This window comes from Diorhabda carinulata, chromosome 6, assembly GCF_026250575.1.
Source record: "Diorhabda carinulata isolate Delta chromosome 6, icDioCari1.1, whole genome shotgun sequence".
Taxonomy (NCBI): Eukaryota; Metazoa; Arthropoda; class Insecta; order Coleoptera; family Chrysomelidae; genus Diorhabda; species Diorhabda carinulata.
The window spans coordinates 13,177,054-13,200,999 of NC_079465.1; the positions used below are offsets into that span (position 1 = coordinate 13,177,054).

Consider the following 23,946-nt stretch of genomic DNA (forward strand, 5'->3'; position numbering starts at 1 on the left):
CCAAATGTCGTTAAAATGTTACATGCATTTCTTATTGTCGTAAAAGTCACGGTTTTTTTTACAAATCACTCATTATCTCATCATAAGAACCGTTATTATTTCCTGTTCAATCAATATTCTAAAGTTTCAAAAATTAGCATCAGTATTATTACGAACAAGCTCGCGAAATGGGTCCTTAAGCCGGTCTTGTCCAGGTACAATGGAATTTCAAAATTTGGCGAATTCGCGCGGCGCTTTCCATCTGTTTTTTATAAAAGAATTATTCGATGGTACTACTTAAAAATTAATTTTAGTATCTTTGATAAAATTTACCAATAGATCCAAAGTCCGTCGGCTATCCACGCTCAAAAGGTGTGTGAGATTCAGAGGTAGGGAGTAGTTTTGTTTAACAAGTAACTGCAACAAATTGTTTGTTTTATGAAACCGAAAAAAATGTGATTGAAATCAGCACAAGAATTATCATCGCAGGTACAGACTAATGATTGTATAATACCTAGCCTGGCAAGATGGGCGGGATATCTCCCATGACCAGTCTTCATTCTAAGGATAATTGCTGAGTAAAATTTCAAAGTTGTATATTTAAATATATAGCTCGGGGGTGAAGGTAAAGTAGAATAAATTTGAAAAGAGGTGTTATTTGAGATTCGTGAGGCAGTATCCCAGTGTTTCTGCCAGGATACGTACATTTTATCTTTTATCGAATTGATCGCATCTCTTCCTATATATACGTTACAAAAAACTCCATTTAGTACTGAATCTTGGGCTAATCGATTAGCTGCTTCATTACCACTTATTCAAATACACAGTGCTGATCTAGAGTCAGATAAAATCACACCTCCATCTTTTTTATTTGATTTCAATCAGGAAAGCCCCTGTAAGATAGCATAGAGCTCCGCAGTATATATGCTGCAAATATCGGGTAATTTGATTCGTATAAATTGTTTTGTATTTTGAATGTACACTCCACATCCAACTCCAACCCTCGTCTTAGATCCATCAGTATATATTATGGTCTAATTTCTACAAAAGTCTGTTTATTTATTCACCCCACGAATAGAAAGAATGTAAATAAATACGAAAAACGTTACATTGGTGTCAGGTGTGGAGTACTGTAAATAAATAGTGACTTAAACATGGCCAGGAAACTAAGTCATCTGAAAGTGATGGAACTGAAAGCCGAACTGGAGAATCTTGAGCAGGAAACATCCGACAAGAAGAGTGAATTTATTGAAAGATCTGTCACTTAGGGATAGGCTAATATTGACGAGAAAGTTTCAAAAATGAAAAATAATATTACGGCTAATATCAAGACGATTTCGACCACGAAGAGTGACATATCCTAATAGAAGAAAAGGAGATCGAGCATACAATATACAAGCACCACTCAAAACAGATGAGATCGGCAGTTTTACAGGAGCCAAGGCCCCAACGTTCGACGGTAAGACGAGTGGTGTGGTGTGTGTATATGTGGATGGAGAATAGAAATAGAAAAAAATATACACTGCTGGATGATACTGGATTACGAGCCGTCACAAGTAAGAGTACCGACGTTCATTGAGAAATACAAATACAATTGTCAATTGGTACAGTTTACACATAAGGTAATTGTAGCTGAAATTGAAGATAACGTGATTATGGGAATGGACATAATGAATCTTCATGGTTTCCAATTGGACAGAAGTTTATGTAGCGCAGTTTTAAATAAATAGTCGTAGTGAAAATATCGACTAAAAGTGATCGCAGAAATTATTTAAGTGATATTTATAAGTAAATTATTATAAGTGTATTTTCTAGTGTGTAAATAAATAACGTCAGAGACAGTGTTTATTAAGTCACCCCACGAATAGGAGTGTAAATAAATAAGAAAAATGTTACAGTATACTTCTTATTGATTACAAATGGCTTGAGTTATTTGAGAAACTTTTTTCTCAAAAATATTATTAAAGCCTAAGCAAAAACGTACGAGTAAGTTACTTTATGAACTCATTGAAATCCTCACTATGTAAACCTTAGCAGAAAATTTCATAAACCTCGTAAACGACATAGATTAGCATTAGCTACATTTTTTACAATAGCACTAATGAGCCTTTAGCCACATTATTTCATTATAGGAAAGTATAAAATAATATTACTTGGCCAGTTTGGATCAATTTTCAACAATTTAGAAGAAAAATTTACTTCCCTGGTTATAGGTCGTGTCATATAGGCATTTTTTGTTCATGTTCAATTTACCAACCTTCTTTGCTATTTCTAATCCTAAACTGGATACAGTATCTGTAAAAGGATTTTTACAGCTAGAATACAACATCCTCTCTTTAATTGGACAGCTATATCCTGGCATTGAATATATAAACACTAAAAAAGAAAATCCCCAATTAGTTAATTATAAGGTGGATTTTTTATTGCAACACTTCATATAAGAAATGTTGAGAGAAATAGTTGATTAAATTAATAGGGCACAGTATGCGTAATATAAATGCGTCAGTAACATGAAATGTATTTTTTTCATAATTTTTTGTAATATCTAATTTAATGAAGGACATTTTACTTAGAAAAGACGAAAAGAAAAATAATATATTATTCACACTCGACCTTAAAGACGCAGACTATGATCCCCTTGAAATTAAAAACATTGTGAATAGAATTCAAAATGGATCGGAAAAAAATATTACAAATATGGAGATTGCAAGAGTACGCAATTGGAATAAACAAATGATATTTTATAGACAAGCTAAAAGTACAAGAGTTATGAAATGGATCACTCACATATCTTAAAGAAGACAGATAAAAATGTAAAAAACAGATGTCAAAATCGACACAAAAAACGAATCGTGAAAAGACATTTCAAAAAGAATGGTCTGAGATGATGACAAGAACAAACTAAAAAACAAATAAAATAGATACGAACATTATTAGGATAGTAACATTGGATATATGAACAATTGTGAAGGGTAAAATTTCATTTATAACACTGAAGTCCAGATGCCCCTCGTTAAAGTTATGTTGATGTTTTTACATTGAAATCACCTTAAGAGAAACATTTCCCAAATATATAGACCCCAGCGTGCATTAGTTTTTAAAATAAAATAATTGATAGAATTTGAGAGAAAATATTTTTTTCTTTTACAACATAAAATTTTACTATTATTTTTTTGCAAACATTAGATGCGCTAAAGCAGTATTATCCAGTGATATCATAAATTGAACATTTTCAAACATAAGACTTTTACGTATTTTAAGAGACACTAGCATCACTTTTTTTACGAATGAACGTCACTATGCTTCCTAGCATATATTTTTTTCAAAATCTTTGAGAGGGTAGAACAGTATTAAAAAAATTATTATAACTATTTATATGAGATAAGAGGGACATCAAAACGAAATGGGTCTTTAAGAAATTTTCATTTAAAAATTTTTACATTTATATTAATTTTGATCTATCATAGTGAAACTATGCAAGTATTATTTTAATTTTTTGAAATGTTTTGAAAATATATTTGACAAATATATCATATAGTATTAATAATAATATAATAAACACAATCATATCTTCCTCAATTGAGACTGTAATATTGTCTATTTTAAATAATTGAAACTGTTTTTCAGCTGCACCAAGAATATGGGATTTATACCGTTCCAATCTGGGTTGCCAGATCTTTGGTTGCTGAATACGGGACAATCTACTCCCTCTCTCGAAAAGCAAGAGCGAAAAAATCTTCATGGAAATAAAGAAACATAAGGTTAATAAATAACCTCTAAAACGTATGTTTTCTAAAATTTATTATCTGGAGCTTAATATTAATATAATTAATATTCATTTCTTAACCACATTTTAATCAAATTATTAAAATATAAAAAAAGAAACGAAAAATATACCTAATTTTCAGCTACCAAAATTTAAGGCACAAACTCTGACTTTCTCACTGGAGGCGAAATATCTGGGATTAATCCTAGACACAAAGCTTTCTTGGGAAAGGAATGTGGAGGATAGGATGAAAAAGGGAATCAACGCTTTCTATATTTGTAGGAAGATGTTTGGAAGAAAATGGGGGCTACAACCAAAGCTTATACACACACACTGGCTGTATACAGAGGTTGTAAGACACATTATAACTTACAGAGCCGTAGTCTGGCGGGAGGCCATGAATAAGAAGACATATGCGGAAAAACTCGCTAAGGTGCCAAGGCTAGCCATAGGCATAACAGGAGCACAAAGAAGCGCACCACAGGCCACACTGGATCTGCATATAAAAGGATTAGGAGCTAAAAGTGCCCTCAGACTGGGGAAACTGGGCTGTGGAAACAATCCATCTATGGGAGAATATGGCGGATACAGTAGTCAAAGGTGTGTTGAAACAACGCACCGTCTACACTACTGCCAGACTGACTTTTGATATAGAACTGAACATCCTCATACCAACGAGAGAAGACTGGGAAGAGAACCCAGGAACAGTAAGTAACTCGATCTTCTCGGACGGGTCCATAAAGGGCGAACGGACAGGAGCGGGAGTATACTTTGAAGTTCTGGGAATAAGGGAATGCTTGAGGTTTAGAAATGGCTGCAACATACTGCAGGCCGAGCTGCGGGAAATAGAACGAGCCGCGGAACTAATTCGATGCAGAGATGAAACGGTGCGTGACATCACAATCTACACGGATAGCCAAGCGGCTCTGAGATCACTATCGTCTACGGCAGTGAGATCTAGGTCAGTGGTGAGCTGTTGCGAAGCCCTGTCATGGATTCGTGACCGAAAGGTTAGACTCTGCTGGATACCTGGACACAGTAATTAAATGGCAGACAAACTAGCCAAATTGGGAACGACCAGGAGCGGTGACGAAGCAGTGGGCTTGCCACTACCACCGATCAAATTACTGAGAGACATAATAGATAGAACATTAGAAGGAGAGCACTGCAAGAGATGGAGTAATAGAGAAGACTGTGTCATCTCACGCTACTTGTGGCTGGTGCTACAGATGAGGAAGACAACAGAACTGCTAGGCTATAGGAAAGCCTCGATCCGAAGGGTAGTAGCAGTGATTATCGATCACTGCACAGTAGGATCTAGACTCAGGAAAATGGGTATCAAAACCGACGATCTTTGTGCAGAAGGCAGTGAAGAGGAAGAGACAATGGAACACCTAATGTGTCACTGGACAGCATTGGCGTCGAAACGACTACAATGCATGGGAAGTGAAATATTGGAATGTTTGGAAGCAGCAGCGAAGCTGGGTGTTAAGGACCTGAATCACTTCATTGCAAACTGGAAAAATTTGGGAAGGGGGCAAGGACCTGGCAACGGAAGAGATAGGGAAGGGGAGTGAAATGGTGCTGACTGAAAAGTCAGCAAGGGCATCACAATGGGCCCAAGGCATCCGAGTGGATCTCGGCTGAAAAGTGAAAACTCTACTATTAACTCTAATATTTTGAAAAAAATCCGAACAGCTCTTATCAGATGAATTAATTGCTACAATTAGCTTCGCCTTGATTCAAGTGTACATCTGTTTCTAAAAATTGTCCATTTTAAGTTCATGTATGAGAATATTCTTTCAACAAAGACATTTGAAAGAGGTATACTTAGACAATAAGAAACAATCTTAAATATATTTGGTAGATCGGCCGTGCTGTTCTCAATTAACATCTTCTACCTAGAACCAACATCGATTTCTTTCTGTTCTATTAAATATTTAAGATCGTCCCTTCCAATGGAAAATTCCTGATACATATTTCCAACTACTATGTCATTTTCAATATGAAGCTGATCCATAATTCTAGTTAAATCATTAAAATTCAAATCGTGGTTTAAGCTCATTGGTCTTATGATATATTGCTATCACTGAGCTTCTTTAGAGTTTTTGATTCAAAGGATCTATAAAACTTATCATTTACCCTGTTTTACAGCAGCTTGACCAATTTAACGATTAAATTATAAATTTCACCCGCTGTTGTTCCTTCATTTTGCAGTTTTTTGCTGGCAGCTTCAAAGACCATGGACACATAATGTACTGATAAAGTGTAGAACTATTGTAAGTTCATTTAGTTCAATACTTTCAATAGAGTTGTCTTCTAAAGAAAATAAAGCATTTTTCAATATTTTTGGGAGATGTTCTGAAAAGAAATATGCCATCAAAGCTGGCCAGTTTCTAATAATTCTATCAACAGCAGGTGCCAAACTTAACCACCTTGTGATAATATTCCTAAGCAGATCCTTATAGATGTACTCTTCAACAATATATTCAAATAAGTCTTTCATAGAATCTCGCTTAACAGCAGATGAATAAAAATACATTTTTAGAACTACTGCTTCAATATCAACTTCTAACGTGCCAATAGCATTGCGGAAAGCATTATGAATATCATGGATAAAAGCAGCCTGCTTTTAACAACAAGTTTGGATTTTCATCTTTCAACAAAGTGGATGCTGACCAGTTCTTACCCATGTTTGCATTTGTATTCACAGCAGAAAAAGCTGAAACTTAGTTTAAACTTAGATTATTTTTTGTCAAGCAAGTCATAACACGATTAACAATGTTATATTTCTGTAAAATCAAGCAGTTTGGTGCAAATGCCCTTTTCTTCAGTGAAATATTGCACGCACACTGGATGGAACTTCCTATTTCTTTTATTCGATGAGTCTGTTAGAGAAAGAGAAAAGCAACTGTCCCTAATAATTTTGTAAACATTGGGTACATATTTTACAATAGCTTCTGCTTTAGTTCTTCCAAAAGAAAGTGTGAGGCCACTTTTGAGTCATCATTTAGTTTAGGTAAAAGCTTGTGACTGAATCCATTGACATATAAGATAAATTATGTTTAAGTGTATGAAATACAGAGGTTAACACTGCCAAAGACAGCCTGTCACTATCAGATGTTTTAGTTGCAAAAAAATTTCTTATCGAAGAACCCGAAGCAACTGTGACTTTATTTATTTTGTGTTCTTCACTTTGTGAATGTTGATTAAATCACTACGGCCTCCATGAACGATAGAAAAATCTATTGCAATATTTGCATGAGGCCTTGTGAACATTACTTGTACATGGTTTAAGCGACTCTTCTTGTTTAATCCATTCCTCTCTGAATACGCACAACCTTTTCTTTGGCATATTTTCAGTGCTACAACTTTTTCTTTTTTTTATGATTCATTGTATGTATGAAGAGTTTAGCAGAAGTACCGATAGCCTACATTTACTATTGTAAGTAATAAATTCTCTTAGCTAATTGGAGAAATATTCAACTATGCGACGTTCATTCGGACATTCATAAAAATAACAAGTTATTCCATTACAATCGTTCCTACGTTAAATATATTGTACAAAACATATGACTTTCGTGTTATATATCGTGATCTCACGTGTAGTTTTCAAATGTTCAATTGGTCTTTAATGAAATTTAAGCTTAGCGTATCGTCGGAGTTAAATATTTCTGCTAGATAGGCGATTGCTTGGTTGTATTGATATGATCCAGTAAATAATAATTTTATTTGAGTTTCATCGAGTACCATCTTCGGACGAAGGTTGGCGACCATCATGACAATTTGTATTTTATTCACAGCTGCTCTAAACAAATGGTTTGATGTGCAGTTAAACCACTCCCTTAAGTTTCGCAGCCATGATATTCTTCGCCGTCCTATACCTCTCTTTCCCTCTATGCTTCCCTGCATAATCAATCTCTGGAATTCGAATCTTTGTCCTCTCATTACATGACCGAAGTACTCTAATTTGCGGGCTTTTATGGTAGTCAATATTTGCTTGTGTTGCCATTTTGCGTAAAACTTCATCATTTGTGATTCTATCTGTCCATGATGTTCGTAGTATTCTTTTCAATATCCATATTTCAAAGGCTTCCAGTTTTTTCATTTTTACCTTGTTTAAAGTAGTTGCTTCCATTCCGTACAGAAGGATCGAGTCTATGTAACATTTTATCATTCACTTTCTCAATTCGTTATTCAAGTTTTTACATCGAAATAAGTTTTTATAAAATGCACTGGGAGCAATTTCAATGACTACTTTTATCTGTTTAGTGCTACCATTTCTCTAATTAATCCAAGTCCCTAGATATTTGTATTTCTGTACTTGTAAATGTGGTTATTTCCAATTTGTAACTGTGCATTCTGATTTTGCATTTTCGAGAAGTACATGTATTAAGTTTTATTTAAATTCATGTGTAGCTCATATTACTCGCTGCCCCTTTTTACCTCTTCTGTAATTCTTTGAAGGTCTTCTATATTCTCCGCTATTTCATAGAATCGATTATTTTAATGACTATTTTCAGTAACGAGTTTTCGAACTGCGATTTTTCCAATTTTATGAATCATTTTATTTTCAAATCTATGATCTCAAAGTCGATTTTTTTGTTTTATCACACCATGTGTCTACTCTACTATCCAACGAAGTTTCATGGCAAAACGTATTCATTGAATTCTTTTGTATTTAATTATTTGCGGTTTCCATTTGAAGCAGGCATTAATACCAGATCATCTAATTTCTATATAATTTTGCAAATCTCGAAATCCTTGATCAAGGACGAATTAAAAATTTTGTCATATTTTGTCAATTGTCATATCTTAATTTAAATAGAAAAACGATGAGTGGTTTTGGATCAGGGCCGGATTAAGCTAGTGGCTTGGAGGGGCTATAGCACTGGGCCCCAGGTCCAAGAGGGGCCATCATTTGGAAAACATTCTGTATTTTTTCATGTGTTGATACCACAAATCTAACGATTTGATATTATTTTGTGAATTTTTCCGGGTTTCCGAATTCCTTAAGGGGGCCCCATCATAATTTTTGCCCCGGGCCTTATAAATCTTAATCCGGCTGTTTTTGATGTGCTGAATTTCTTGAAGAATACGATAATCATAGTTTAAATGCATCTTAAATAGGCAAAATTTGTAAATTATTCATTTTACAATTTTTGGTATTCAATTACGCCCTCTAGCGGTGGACCTATAACTCAGTAAATAATTTCCAGGTTTTTCTCGAGGTCACTTTTGTTATAATTTTTTTTCCCGAAACTGTACTATAAAAGGTTCCCGAGATATGGCCGAGAGCCATTCTTATTGGGACACCTAGTACGTTCAACGTTACGGTAGGTAGGCATTATTTCATCCATGCCGGTATAAATTTCTTTAATTTCTTATTTCTTAGACCTCTTGATATATTAATGCATCTAAATGTTCTTGATTTTAGGTCTCTTCTGTTTTAAAATTAGTTTTTTTTTGATAATTTTTAAAAGATAAATTTTGACGTTTCGACTTTTCTTTAAGTCTTTATCAAAATATGATATTGACATTGACAATTTGCTTATTTATATTGATCTATAGATCATCTTCATCATGAATATCAAAATAAGGATAAAATCAACTTAGAACTTTGTTCTAATAAGAAAAATTCATTTTTTCTTGGTCCCTACATCTCAAATATATAGCAGTAATCAATTAAATGATTTGTAGTTTTATTAGAATTTACAAAACAGAACTATAAATTTAACTTAAATTACTTAGATCTTTTATATAATTTATAGGTTTTTCGTTCTTATGAATGTGAACCATTTTAAAAAAATTCCCTTTTTCGTGCATTAGATTCCGTTTCAAAGAATTTTTGAATCTTTATAAATTCAATTTATGTTTTTCTGATATTTCATGGTTCGTTAATGCAGTTCTATTTTTTTTATCGTATTGATGACCTCTTATAGTCTATTTTCTAAATCAGTCCAAACCGCAACAAAGTTTGCCTAGGTAAGGGGTTTCGCTTCAAAATATTCATTTATAAATTCTAATATTTTTTCTCCAGTTGTTTTTCCCTCCAAACTTTCGCAACATAAAAACGTTTCTGTTATATCTTCATTAAAATCTTAACATAAATAATTAACCGAGACAAGGTATCTCTTGATAATGATAATGTTTTTAGTTCATATCCATATTTATTGCCATGCATAATTGCTGCAGAAGGATAAGTGATTTTCCAATTGTATGGGTTTTTATTGTTTTTCCTATTAGATAAGACACTTCTAAAGAAACTCGTAATGCTTTCTGATGTTTGAAAACATCATTTCGAATAACACTGAAAAGTTAAAAAAAATTTTTTTTGAGAAGATTCGAGGATTTTCCTAAAAACGAACTTGGTTGTATTCATGATCCATTTTCCTACGACATATGCAGTTCAACTCTTCAAATTAGTGAGAAAGAGCAATTGATAGATTTAATTAGCGATTTTACTCTTTGAAATAAATTTACGACTCAGCCTTGTCAAAAACTGGCTAACCGTCAAAAAGCAATATCGCGTTTTAAGCCACAATGCCATCAGGATTTTAATAAAATTCGCATCAACATATTTATGTGAAACTAGATTTAGCAAACTAGTTTCAATAAAATCTAAATACAGCTTTCGTTTAAACCTTGAAGATGATATGCGGATTGCAATTAGCAACATATATCCAAACATCGATGAGATAATTGTAAACTTGCAGCCACATACATCTTATCAAAGGCCAATTTACTGATTTTTATGTTATACGAAAAGTATTTTTTTTTAATTATAAAACAAATTAATATGAGTTAGATATGATGAGAAAAATTTTCTCTCTACAAAAGGGGTCGCAGTGAAATAGTGTAGCCATATAGACCATATTCAAATAAAAGCAGACCCAGATATCTAATCACAGATCAATCACGCTTTCAATAGACGGAGAGAATGATAATCCCATGTAATTGGGTACAAAGGCAGGGAAAACTGAAAAATTCAATATAAATATTTTTTTATTTATTATATTAGTAGTTCAAGTAATAAAATACTGCAAAGCTATTGACAATGTATTAACTGTTAGTTCCTAAAAGTGTGCACCATATGGAAATATTTTTTATTGTCCATTTGTCAGAAACTTTTTTTTTATTACAAAATTCACATCAACCGTATACTGGTTATTAGCGATTTAGTAAAGATTAAGATTTTATATATGAATATTTGTTAAATTAAATTTATGATAGAGATCTGTTTAAGGTAATTTTTAAGGTAAGGAATATTGTATTTTCGTCCTAAAATTTCACGTATTGTTCCGAGTGGTAGATTTGATGATGATCTTTCTGAGTTAAGAGATGGACATTCTGCGATTATGTGTTTTATAGTCAATTTGCAATTGCAGTTGCTACATTTTGGTTCAGGTTTCGCATCAAATAAGTCGCTATGGGTCTGTCGCGTATGGCCTAAACACAGACGTGTTAGAAGAACTTTATCTCTGCGATTTTTCGGTAGTATTGACCATGGTTTTACTGAGTCTTTCACTTCACAAAGTTTATGTGTGGATGTTGACCATTTGTTCTCCCATTCATTAAACATTTTACTCTTTAGGATTGCTTTAATATCGGTAATAGTTAAAAAGTTCACGCACTCCGCACTATCACTAATTACAGCTTTCTTAGCGGTCAGGTATGCTTCTTCGTTTCCTTTTATTCCAATGTGTGAGGGGATCCAACAGAATACTATTTTTTTGTTGTTGTCTTGTATGCATTGCAGTTGTTGCTTGATTTTGATTACTAATGGATTTGTGGTGTGAATTTTTTGAAGACTTTAGATTGAGATAAGGGAGTCTGTGAGTATGACATGATTAAGTTCGTTTGATGAAGCAGTGAAATTGGATAGGGTTTGAGGAGCTTTTATCATATATTTGGAGGATGGTGTAATGATTGCGATCCCCGTACCGTCTTGAGATATTGATGCGTCTGTGTAAATATGTACAAAGTCTTTGTACTCATTGAGTATGTTATTTAAGTGTCCTTCGATTAGCTTATGGTTGGTGTGGTGTTTGTCGAAAGAGGTGAGATGGGTAATGAATTTGGTGCTTTCTATTGTCCATTGTGGAGTTTGAGAAGATTTGATAGAAAGGCATTCAGGAATAAAGAAATTTAATTCGCTTAGATATGATCGAATTCTAGCATAGAAAGGTTTGGGGGTTCTGGGTTTATTTGCAAAAAGATTTGGGAATGTCTTGGAGAAGCAGTTTTGGAGGATCATATTGGAAGGATTGGATTTTAGTTTGGCTGCATATGTAAGGCTCAAATATATTCTTCTGTCTCCCAAGGATGATTCCCCTGATTCGCAGTACAGACTTTCCACTGGCGTTGTTTTGAATGCACCTGTTATCAAATGTCGTTGATTGCGATGATAAAGAATGTGGGACTTATGATTGATCCTTGGGGTATACCATTATTAAAATATGTTTTTTCGGAGGTGGTGCCGTTGGTTTTAACTTTAAATGTTCGATTTCTCAAGAAGTTTTTGGTAAAATCCAGGCAGTGACTATGTATGTTGAATTTTTTTATGGTGTAATCCCTTGCAGTGTCAAAAGCTCGGTTAATGTCAAAGAAAATAGCTAGACAGCTGTTTTTTAAGGCAAATGCTTCGTTGATTTCACTTTCCAAGTCTATTATGTTATCCAGGGCTGATCTATGTTGTCTAAATCCGCTTTGTTCCGGTATAATAAGGTTTCTTTTTTCTAGAGTCCAGAGCAGTCTGTTGTTTATAATTTTTTCCATTAGTTTGCACATAGCACATGTGAGTGATATAGGTCTATAGGATTCAGGATGGGTTCTAATAGTTTGTGGTTTCAGTATAGGAATTATTATGGATTCACGCCACTTTTCAGGAAAGTTATGCTGCAGCCAGATGGTATTGAACAGGTTAAGGATGTATTCGTGAGCAATTAAGGGGAGATGTTTCAAGAAGGCAACTGGTATTTCATCTGGTCCTGGTGACGTTTATTTTAGGCTTGAAAGAGCTTCATAATATTCTTGGGTGGTAATGGGTAAATTGATGGGTTGGTATTCATCGAACTGTATCATTATCTCATCCTTTACTTCTCTCTCAAGGGTAATAACAGTATCATCGTAATTGCGTGTGATGGAGCGGTTTTTGTAAGTGGTAGCTAGTATTGAAACTATTTTGGAGTTATCTGTGGTTGTGCGTCCGTCTTTCTCTAGCATTTATATATTATGGTGCTTGTAAAGTCCTGATATTTTTCTCACTCTTTCCCATACCTCCGTCATGGGTGTTTCAGAATTTATTGTAGAGACGTATTCTGTCCAGGATTTGCGTTTAGCAGTTTTTATGTACATCTAGCTTCGGCTCGGGTTTTCATAAATTCGATTTTGTTTGCTGATGTATTGTGTCTTTTATATCTATTGAAACCTTTTTTGTTGGTCTTAATTACTGATTCGCAGTCGCTATTCTACCACGGCACAGACGGTCGTTTCAGACGTGTAGTTCTTCCGATTGATATGTTTGCTGCTCGCTGAAAAATACTAATGAGGTTTTCTAAATTTTCGTCTATATCTGTCGTGATTGTGATTTGGTTTTCTATTATTATGAATGACGATTGGATAGTGTAGGTATAGTCCAGCCGATCCCAGGAAAAAGCTGGAGTCAAAGTTGGGTCACAGATAGTAAGGTTAATACGTGAACCCTGTCCTGTCCTTGTAGAAGCTGTTAAATTGCATGAGCGGTTCGTTGTTATTGTATTTGAAATTGGTTCAACAAACATCTTCACATTTCTGTTTGTATAGGATGGTTTACAACATTGGTAAGTTGTTATAAAAGCCATTGATATTCCATTGTAGTATAGATGTAAAGTCCATGAAAATACGGGGAGAAAAATAGAAGAAAAGGAAAAAAAATATTTTCTGTTTCTGAGAGGTCTGTTTCTGGTATGTTCATTTGTAGGTGAGACAACAGTTTCTTCTTGAGTTTAGTGCATCTGCTTTTGTAAGATCAGTGCTCAAAGAAAGGGTAAATTTTTATTATCATGTCTATTAAAGTAAAATCGTTTGTGTAGTTCTTTATAATACTAATTGGATCTGATGAACCGTAGACATTTTCAAAAAGGTAAGATATCTGGTTGTGGTCCAATATGAAAGGAGGATTCTGTTCTGAAATGACTTTTCTAATTGGTTTCATGAGAATTTCTGTAGGAATGTCTGGTTTATTTTTAGGCTTTTTACTTGTCCTATTTGTTTGGGGAAAGAAGGTTTCTTGGGGTTCTCTGGCATAATTCCTTCTGTTTGAGGTGGAGGCGTAATTATTTGCTCGTAGTTGCGTTTGGTGCTGTTTTGCGGAATTTGTGGTGTTATAGGGGCGAATGCGCACTCGAGGAAATTATGAGACAATTTGACATGCACGAGAGGGCATTTTGGCAGACTATTTCCTGAGAAAAATTTAATTTAAAATAAACTTAATTCTGTGTTTAAAATTTGTTATTCTTTAAATTATACCGTAGTTGACGATCATCATATTGGCATTGAATTGGTATCTACGGTAACTTATTGACAACAGTTTTGTTCGTGAAAAAATATTTCAAAATGAGTTTACATCCTAGACGAAAATTTGGCACTAGTGCAAATTATCGATAATTTGCACTAGTGCAGTATTATCGCTGAAATTTGATCGTTGCTAGGTAAACATAAAATATTACAGCTTTTTGGTTGGCTTAAATTTTTCGAAGTAAATAGTCAAGGCAATTTTCAAGAGTTATTAGACTCTGAAGCTCCATCCAATCTAATCACTGAATCTTATTGCAAGCGTTTAAACCTAACATTGATCCCTATCAATTTGTCAATCATGAAAATCAATCAAACTATATCTACCTTTACAACAAAACTTCTATTTCCATATACTCGAATTATAATAATTTTCATAGTATTAACTTCCGTTATATCTTTTCAATGATATTATCAACCACACCAACAGAACAACTTGATATTTTCGCAATCAATATTCCAGATAACATTAATCTAGTCGAACCCGAATTTAATTTGCCTAATCAAATCGACATGATTATTGGGGTCACTCTCTTTCGGACCTTTTATTAGAAGGCAAAATCACTCTAGGTAAAAATCGTCCTATTTTACATAATACAAAGTTAGACTATATCATTTCCGGGTTAATTTCAAGTGAATAAAAATGTGTAAAGATGACCTTCGTGAAACTATATTCAAAGAAACCACATCATCCTAACAGTCAATTTGTTGTCGAACTTCCATTAAAAAAGCCACCTGAAATATTAGGTAAACAGCTATTGAAAGAAGAAGAGAAATTTGGATCAAATCCAGAATTTCATTTACGAGAATTTCATTAATGTATATATACAGTTAGGTCACATGTGAAAATTAACGAAATCAATTATCAGCCTAAATTACTATTTTCCCCATCATGACGTTTTTAAAGAAACAAGTATTACAACAAAACAAAGAGTAGTTTTTGAAGGATTATGTATAACCAGTTCGGGATGGTCTCTCAATGACTTACAGTTAGTAGGCCCTAAAATTCAAAATAACATCTTTGATATACTAATCAGATTCAGACTCTACAAATGTGTCTTTTCAGCTGACGTGTCAAAAATGTACAGGAAAATGTTAGTACATAATGATCAGAAACAACTTCATTTAGAAATTTGGAGAGACAACCCAATTGAGGACTTTTCAACATACCAACTCAATACAGTGACCACCATTGCACCATTTCTTGAAGAAAATAATATATTACGTGTACGAGGTAGATTAAGATTTACATCAATATCTATTCATACAAAACAACCGATATTATTTTCTTCCAAACACATTTTCACAAAACTACAATTTATACATAAGCATCACATATTATTACATCCAGGTCCTCAATTATTGTTGCCATCCATGAGGATGGATGGACGCAACTTGGCGAGGAAAGTACACAAAGAATGTATAACTTGTTTTAAATTTAACCCAACATTTGCTACATACCTAATGTCCAATCCACCTGGTCATAGAGTAAAACCAGCATTACCTTTTCATTTACTGGATTTGACTGTGCAAATCAATTTCCATTAAAAGATAAGCTAGGACGAGGATACAAAATATTAAAATGCTAGGTTTGCGTTTTTGTCTGTTTCTGCACAAAATAAATTCATTTAGAATTGTCATTCAATCTAACAACTGAATCTTTCTTATCTTGGAATATCACCTGACGTTTTTTCAGACCACGGTACTACCTTTATTGGTTAGGTTAGGCTTTATTGTGCGTCTTCTTTCATAATAATCAAGATCATATCAACAATCAATCAATCAAAGATAATATAGGTGGCATTTTATACGCCCTTACATACCAAATTTTGGTTGCCTTTGGGAAACAGCTGTAAAAAGCACTAAACATCATTTACAACGCATATTGTATAACAAACAATTTATATATGAAGAATTTTATTCTGTTTTGGTACAGATTGAAGGAATTTTTAATTTACGCCCGTTTTATTCTCAACCCACCAACTCCAACGCTCTAAAACCCCTCACACCTTCACATTGTTTGATTGGTCACCCTTTAACCTCATTTCCTGATGCTGATCTTGTATAAACTCCATCAAATAGATTATCACCGCCCCAAGACATCCAACTATGTATCAACACGTTTCATACGAGAATATATTTCTTAAGGACACATTCAATATTAATAGGAGGATCCAACAAAACCATTATTAATAATGGTTAGGGCTGGAGCCCTTGTACTAATCAAACATTGTAACCAGCCTCCATGCAAATGACCTCTAGGTCGAATCCAGCAGCTCTCCCATAGTGTCTCAAGACTTGCAAAAATTCTTACCATTGCAGGAATAGTGAATCGTTCAGTACGGTATTTATGCCCACTTAAGATACAGACACTTAGTGATATATTTTAATTATGTGCAATATAAATGTTCACATCTACCTTTGTACATTTACTTTGTATTTATTTGAAGGTGAAAAAATATTTCAAAATGAGTTTACGTTTTGGGCAGAATTCCACGCAAGTAATAGACGCCGCAGTGGATAAACTAACTCCACTGAATACGAAAAAGTCGAGAGATTCTGCGTGGCGACAGTTTCAACAATTTTGTGATGAACGAAAATACACTTTGAACAAGGAAACTTCTGTCGCACAGCTGGCCGTAATTCTAAGAGATTTCGCTTTCAACATGAGACGTAGTGATGGGGAAGAATATAAAGAAGGTGTTGTCAAAACACTTTGGAATACAGTAGCGAAAATTTTGCAACAAAAATGTTATGAAGAGTTTAACATTATTTTCGATCCTTTTAAAGATGTAACGTTTGAATGCGCCGCAAAAAGGAAGCAGTTGCAAAAGTGTCCTAAAAAAAGAAAAACAAGTGCATCTAGCTTATCAGGACAAGATATTGATAAAATGTGTGCCATTTGGGACGAGTCGACTCCGGACGGACTTCAACTCAAGTTCTTTCATATTGCTTCATATGAACTGGCGTGGAGAGGAGGAGAAGCATGTAATTGCCTTTTGAGTTACTTTGAAGAATTTGACAACTACGGCAACCCTACAGGACGCATAGCTTATAATCCTATTTTTTCTAAGACAGCGCAAGGAGGGAGTCATAGGTTAACAGAAAAAAGATGGTTAGTCCAAAACACCACCGAGCCTAATAAATGCCCAATAAGGTATTTAATGTAAAGCATGATATCAAACAATCTATCATTATAATTTTGCAGGCTTTTTAAAATGTTGAAAGAAAAAAGAGGAAAACATATTACGGTCGATCGTCTTTTCTTAACTGTAAACCCATCATGGATGAAAGAAACATCAAAAGGTTTTTTTAAAAATTGTCCAGTAGGACGAAATGAAGTTTCAAAGTGGACAAGAGATGCAGCGGAAGCTATAGGAATTGACACGAAAAGAATAAAAGTGACAAATCACTCGAACCGTGCTGCGGCATTTACTCAGCTTGCCAAGGTTGGGGTTTCAGAAAATCAAATTATGAAGGTTACCGGACACTCAAATCAGGCCTCGATAAAGAGTTACCTCCAAGTAAATAGTGAACACCACGAGGAAATTGTACAAAAAGTGCGAAATGACAGTAGCGAAGTAACAATAAGAAGTGGTGGAAGCAGCATAGAAACACCATCGTCGGCCTCCAGTAAAGTTGTATATTCTAATTACATTTTCAATAATTGTTCCTTTTCTTAAAATATAAAATTAAAACCAAATGATGTTTATTAATCCTAGACGAAAATTTGGCACTAGTGCAAATTATCGATAAATTGCACTAGTGCAGTATTATCGCTGAAATTTGATCGTTGCTAGGTAAACATAAAATATTACAGCTTTTTGGTTGGATTAAATTTTTCGAAGGAAATAGTCACTTTAATCATGTTATTACACTAAAGGAAAGTTTCAATGTAGGCATATATTAAATTGAAAGGAAAACCAAATTTAAAAAACGTAAATTGAACGTGAATAATCAATAGGAATATTTAAATTTCTACATTTTATTCTTCCATTTCCAAACATTTAGTTATATGCATAGAAAAATCTTTATCGACATTTTTTAAAGCATCAGTGACTGTTAAATATATCTTACCAAAATTCTCCATATAATCACCTTCATGGGTATGCTTGAATTTATATAAATGATACCTTCCGCTATCAATAGGAACTTTAGAGGGCAATTTTTGTAAAGTAATATTTTCTGCGCATACTAAGTGAATAATTTCTTCTTCGATGTCTGAAAATATAATTAAAATATTTTTAATTCAAAAAATTATTTGGAATTTGAAATATGGTTTTTAGAATTCGATTATTCTTGTACCAGAACACTAGTTGTAGTGTACTTATTTATGGTGTTATTGTTCAGTAAAAATGAGAAAATTTAATACTACGATTATTATTTTTTATTAAATTTCACTCAACCTTAGCGTTTTTTAAGGATAATTATTTTCATTGAATGTAGTTTTTAATATCTAAGCATCTAAATTCAGTATCTGATAGTTGATATAGATCTATCAGCCAAACTTATTATCACTGACCTTTTTTGTGACATAGGATGACACGAATTGAAGTTTAAATATCTTGAAGACCAAGTTGGTTTCGAAAACCACTCTGTACTTATGTTATTGTTAATTTTATGTAACGTGAGTTTTCTTGAGACAGCTTCCTCAAGATCTTCTGTTACTAATTGTGCTATAACACTTGATATGGATGGATTGATCCCATAGCACAGATTTGTTAAAACAGATTTCTATTTTAATTTATTTTTATTTTGATATTCATGATGTAGGATCTATTGATTCATATAAATATGCGAATTGTCAGTGTCAAATCATATTTTCATCAAGACTGAAAGTAGTCGAAATGTCAAAATTTTATCTCTTTCAAAAATTATAAAAAAAACTAATTTTAAAACAGAAGAGACCTAAAATCACATCCAGTTATTTTGATACCTGAAATGGGTGTGCAGAAGTGTTTAGTGTCACATTGTGGTTTGAATACATAAGGATATTAATATTTACTAATTTATATTTTATCTATAGTCCTATATTATTTATATGAAAGGAAAGTATTGATAATTATTTAAAGTTAGTTTTATGGGCAACATAATAGGTAGTTTAAAAATATATCCAAAGCATTTCAGCTGTTTAAAAAAAGATGACAAAGGTTTGTTAGTTAGTAAAGGGTGCTGTGCCATGCCTCCCGTAAGGTATTTTTTTATTTTTGTTAATATTCAAAAATACATAAACACTAAACGCACTTGTTGGATACTCCACTGATAACTTTTGGTTTACACAACAAGCACCACTTCAATAAAGCGTTCCAACACCCGAAAAAATTAGAGGTGGGTATAATAGGTGTACTTATAAGATGTTGCCAATAAGAGTCTATATAACTATCTTTAATAATATTTGTAGTCATTGTAGATCATATTCATGATGAAGGTGATCTATTAATTAATATAATTATTCAGATTGTCGATATCGAATCATATTTTGATAAAGACTGAAGCAGATCAAAATTTCAAATTTTTCCATATTATTTTAATTGCATTCAAATATTTTGTCTATAACTTCTTCGTCACAAGTTTTCATATCAATTATATATATATATATATATATATATATATATATATATATATATATATATATATATATATGTATATATATATAATATATATATATATATATATATATATATATATATATATATATATATTGTTATGGTATTATAGTGTGTAATATTTATTTTTATAAATTTTATTTTAAATAAAATCAGATTTTAATTTGGGCGCCATTACTAATTATTTGAATTTCTTTATTTGATTATGTTATTATTATTTTTTTTATTCTCAGGGTATTATATTGTGAGGTCAAATTAAAAAATTTTATTGCGATAAATTGTTATGGTTATAAGGTCAGATTATAATAGTTTTAAGACCGGGTCTGTTCTTTATAATGAATAAAATATTCAAAATATACAATTTCTTAACTAGCTATTACAATTATTTTATTTTACAAACATTCATTCATTCATTCATACTCATAATTACACTCATAAAACTAAATTATATGGAAATGTGAACTCAAATATTATATACTAAAAGAAATACTTAAACTTAATAGAACAGTACCTTAAGTGTTTGTTATGTTGTATTTTTAATTTTTTTTTTTTTTAAATTGGAAATTGTTACGGCCTTGCAGAATAAACAGATACTCCGCTGTAGTTCCACTCCTGATCTTTTCCTTTTCACAACTTCTTTATCTTGGAAATTGTCCCTTTGTGAGTATTCTCACTTATTTCACTTTATTTAATTGTTTTCACTAATTTCTTATTACTACACTTATGCAATTATTAATTATCAATCCTTTGAATATTTTATGCCTTTTATATCAAGATTTTAATTTTTTTAAATTTCAATTAAAATTATTTTACTCTTTTTTCTCTTGCAAAAAAAATATTTCTCTCGTTGTTGATTCTCTTCTTCATTGTTTTTCTTTTTTTTTCAAACAAACTTTTTTTTTTCTTTTAACCAATGATATTTATTTTAAAAGTTAGTTACTAAATTGTCATTTCTAAATGTTATTAATATAAAGAATGTTATTTATTTTATTGTGATAAACTGCTCTAAGTAACCGAATAACAGAACTGAACTTATTGCTTTATTTATATCTTATTATTATTTAATAATTTATTTTGGATATATTCATACCATAACAACATTCCCAAAATTTGTTTTCTTGATTTATTTTATTTATAAAAGAAATAAGAAAACCAAATTTTAATTCTTCTTTATAAGTTGTTCTCAGTTATTGTCTTTTATTCCAATAATTATTTTGTGATAAATTCCCAGTTATAATTTTTTTAGTATTAATGAAATATCAATAAATTTATCAGTCATGTCCTTTCGTTTTATGTATAAAATCTATATAACTGATTAACATGGAAGATTCCTCTTATTCTCTCACTAATGGGATCTTTATACTTGTATGGAATAGGATAAGTTTTAGCTTTGAAATTCTTAATATCTTCATTGACTTCTATTTTATGTACATAATCTTTCGCAATTCTATTTTCCTTTGAAAATAAATTATTATATTCATTCATTAACATTTTTATTTCTTCTTTTCTGTCCTCTGGACAATCCATTATAACTTAATCTTTCCCTTCTTCTTCATCATCATAATTTTTATTCAATTCTTCCTTGTACATATTATTAACTACTTTACCTTCTTCCTTCAAAGCTATTATTTCAAAGTTAATCCATGTTCCATCCAATTTTAATCTTCTTTCTTCAATATCTATTATGGCTTTATGTTTTTCTAGCTCATCATATCCTATTATTATTTCTGTCTCAATATCTGGAGCAATTAATACTTGTAAATTAAATTCTTTTCCCTTAATATTAGTGTTTATATTTATTAATCTATTAATTTCACATATTTTCTTTGAATTAGCACCTATTAAATTTATTTTTGGGATTTTAATAATTTTATTTGTAGGAATATTTAATTTATCAACAAAATTTTTATTAATCATTGATGCTTCTGATCCAGTATCAATAAGTAATTTAGCTTCTAAATTGTTAATTAGCCCATTTATAATAATCAAACTATTATTCCCATCTGTGTCTATATTTTCATTTATTTTTATAAATTCATTTGGATTTTCATATTTACAAATATATAGATTTTGTTTATTTGATGTGTGCGTATTTAAAAATTTTCATTGTCATTTTTTTGTTCAGTTGTCTGTCTTGTATTTTCCCTATATATTTGTGCTGTATGTAATCTTGTCTCATTTATATTTGTTACATCATCATCTCTGCTTTCTGATCTATTTCTTCTATCTTGATTGATTCTTTGAAAATTTACTCTTCTTGTCTCTTGATCTCCATTTCCTCTTTGCATATTTCCTTCAGAATTTCTACTCTCCAGTCCTCTATATTGTCTATTGTTCCTGTCATTATAATTATTTTGTCTGTATGAATCATTGTTGTTTCTATTGTTGTATTAGTATTGTAGTTTCTGTTATTGTAATTATTGTTATTATAATTATTGTTATTATTAATTTGTGCATTATTATTATAATTTCTATTATTATTAAATCTATTATTTGTCCAATTGTTATTTTGATTGTTGTTTCTCTGATTATTTTCATTGTTTCTATAATTTGTTCTTATATTTTGTTGTGAATTTTCATGTCTGATCAAATTTCTCTCTACTCTTTGTAGATACATAGATAATTGATCCAATTTTCTCATATTTTGTATTGCAATGGTCTCAGCCAATTCTGCCTTGAAATGCCTTGCTATGAACATAACGATTTCCTCCTCAGGGATTGGTGGTTCCAGATATTGTGTCATCGCATGTAGTTGGATTGCATAATTGTTCAAACTATGGCTTCTATTTTCATCAAACTTTCCGAAATATAATTGTTCCCTGATGGTTGATTGAGTATTTTCCCCCCAGAAATATTGTAAAAATGCCGTTTCAAAATCTCTTATTATTTCCTTTATGTCTTCAATATTATTTATTCCTCATTCCTTATTCATACCATAACAATATAATTCCTTCGAAATAATTGAAAAGATTTCAAATAAGTAATGTAATTGTAGAATAAATAACACAATTATGAAATTACTGGAGAAAAGAGGGAATTTATTACATTATTTATACAATTCAAACAAAGTTTTTTTACAAATTTTGGGCACGCAATTGCGCAACTTTATGTTGTCGCCTCGCTGCCGGCGCTTTAGTCTTGCCGATAAACTCCTTTCACTCACTATTTTTAAACGGAGTGCAAGAACATACAGATTTCTGTAGAAGTTCTGTTCAGCTTACCAAGTCAGAAGTCTTTATCCGGTGTATTAAATAGAGTACCTTTTTCCCAGGTTTCATTTCCCGAATTTTCGAACATTCGAAGTCTTCCGTTGGTAAACTACAGAGGGAGTACAAGAACTGCATATTACTGTTTGATAAAATTTCCTTTCGCCCTCGGCTTCGATATAATCAGTGTTATGATTATATTGAAGGACTGGTGGATCTAGGGCCTAGGCGCAGACGAATACAATTTGCTTACCATGCTCTCGTGTTTATAGTCAAGGGCGTGTGAGCCTCCTGGAAGCAACTAGTGTTTTACCAAAACACAACTTCAATAGTCTACTTGTCCCATTGCATTGAAACTTGTAGTATGTGACCAAGGGTCTACAAATGTAGCTGTCACCAATAGTTTTAAAAAAAGTAAATTTGAAGTTCTAATACTGTTTATAATAGGGTAGCAGGAGATTGTCGACATTAATGACCCTTCTCATTTATTGGAGGGTATCCAGCACGGCTTCCTAAGTAAGGACATTTGGTTTTCAATGGACGGCGGTAATCGCGTAGCGTCTTAGTCTCATATCTTTCAATTCTACATTATCGCACAGCATGCAAGGAACTTTTGTGCCATGTTTCAAGCTAACTGATGACCACCTTTTATATTCCAGAATCAGAAAAATGAAGGTGAAACATGCTTCACAGGTGTTGATTTACACCCTTGTTAGCGCTATACACACCAGGGCGGGTTCATTAAACCTGAAGAAGTTGACACTGCTCTCCTATTGTACAGTGTTAACGGGATTCTCCTCCTGGAAAATGTAGTAAGTAAATCATAAGGCCATAA

The 23,946-nt window shown here is 32.4% G+C and overlaps 1 protein-coding gene across 2 annotated transcripts in view; it reads right to left on the bottom strand.

The window, feature by feature from the left end:
* The window catches only part of LOC130895228 (twinfilin), a 43,149-nt gene that overhangs the window by 2,381 nt on the left and 16,822 nt on the right, over window positions 1-23,946 (bottom strand). Inside the window, exons 6-7 of one of the 2 annotated variants that reach the window (XM_057802427.1) lie at window positions 18,377-18,520; window positions 2,237-2,355 (exon numbers count right to left, since the gene is read on the bottom strand). In XM_057802427.1, the coding sequence (XP_057658410.1) occupies window positions 2,237-2,355; window positions 18,377-18,520 (263 nt within the window). The remainder of the gene's footprint in view (window positions 1-2,236; window positions 2,356-18,376; window positions 18,521-23,946) is intronic. The other variant, XM_057802428.1, reaches the window with a different exon arrangement.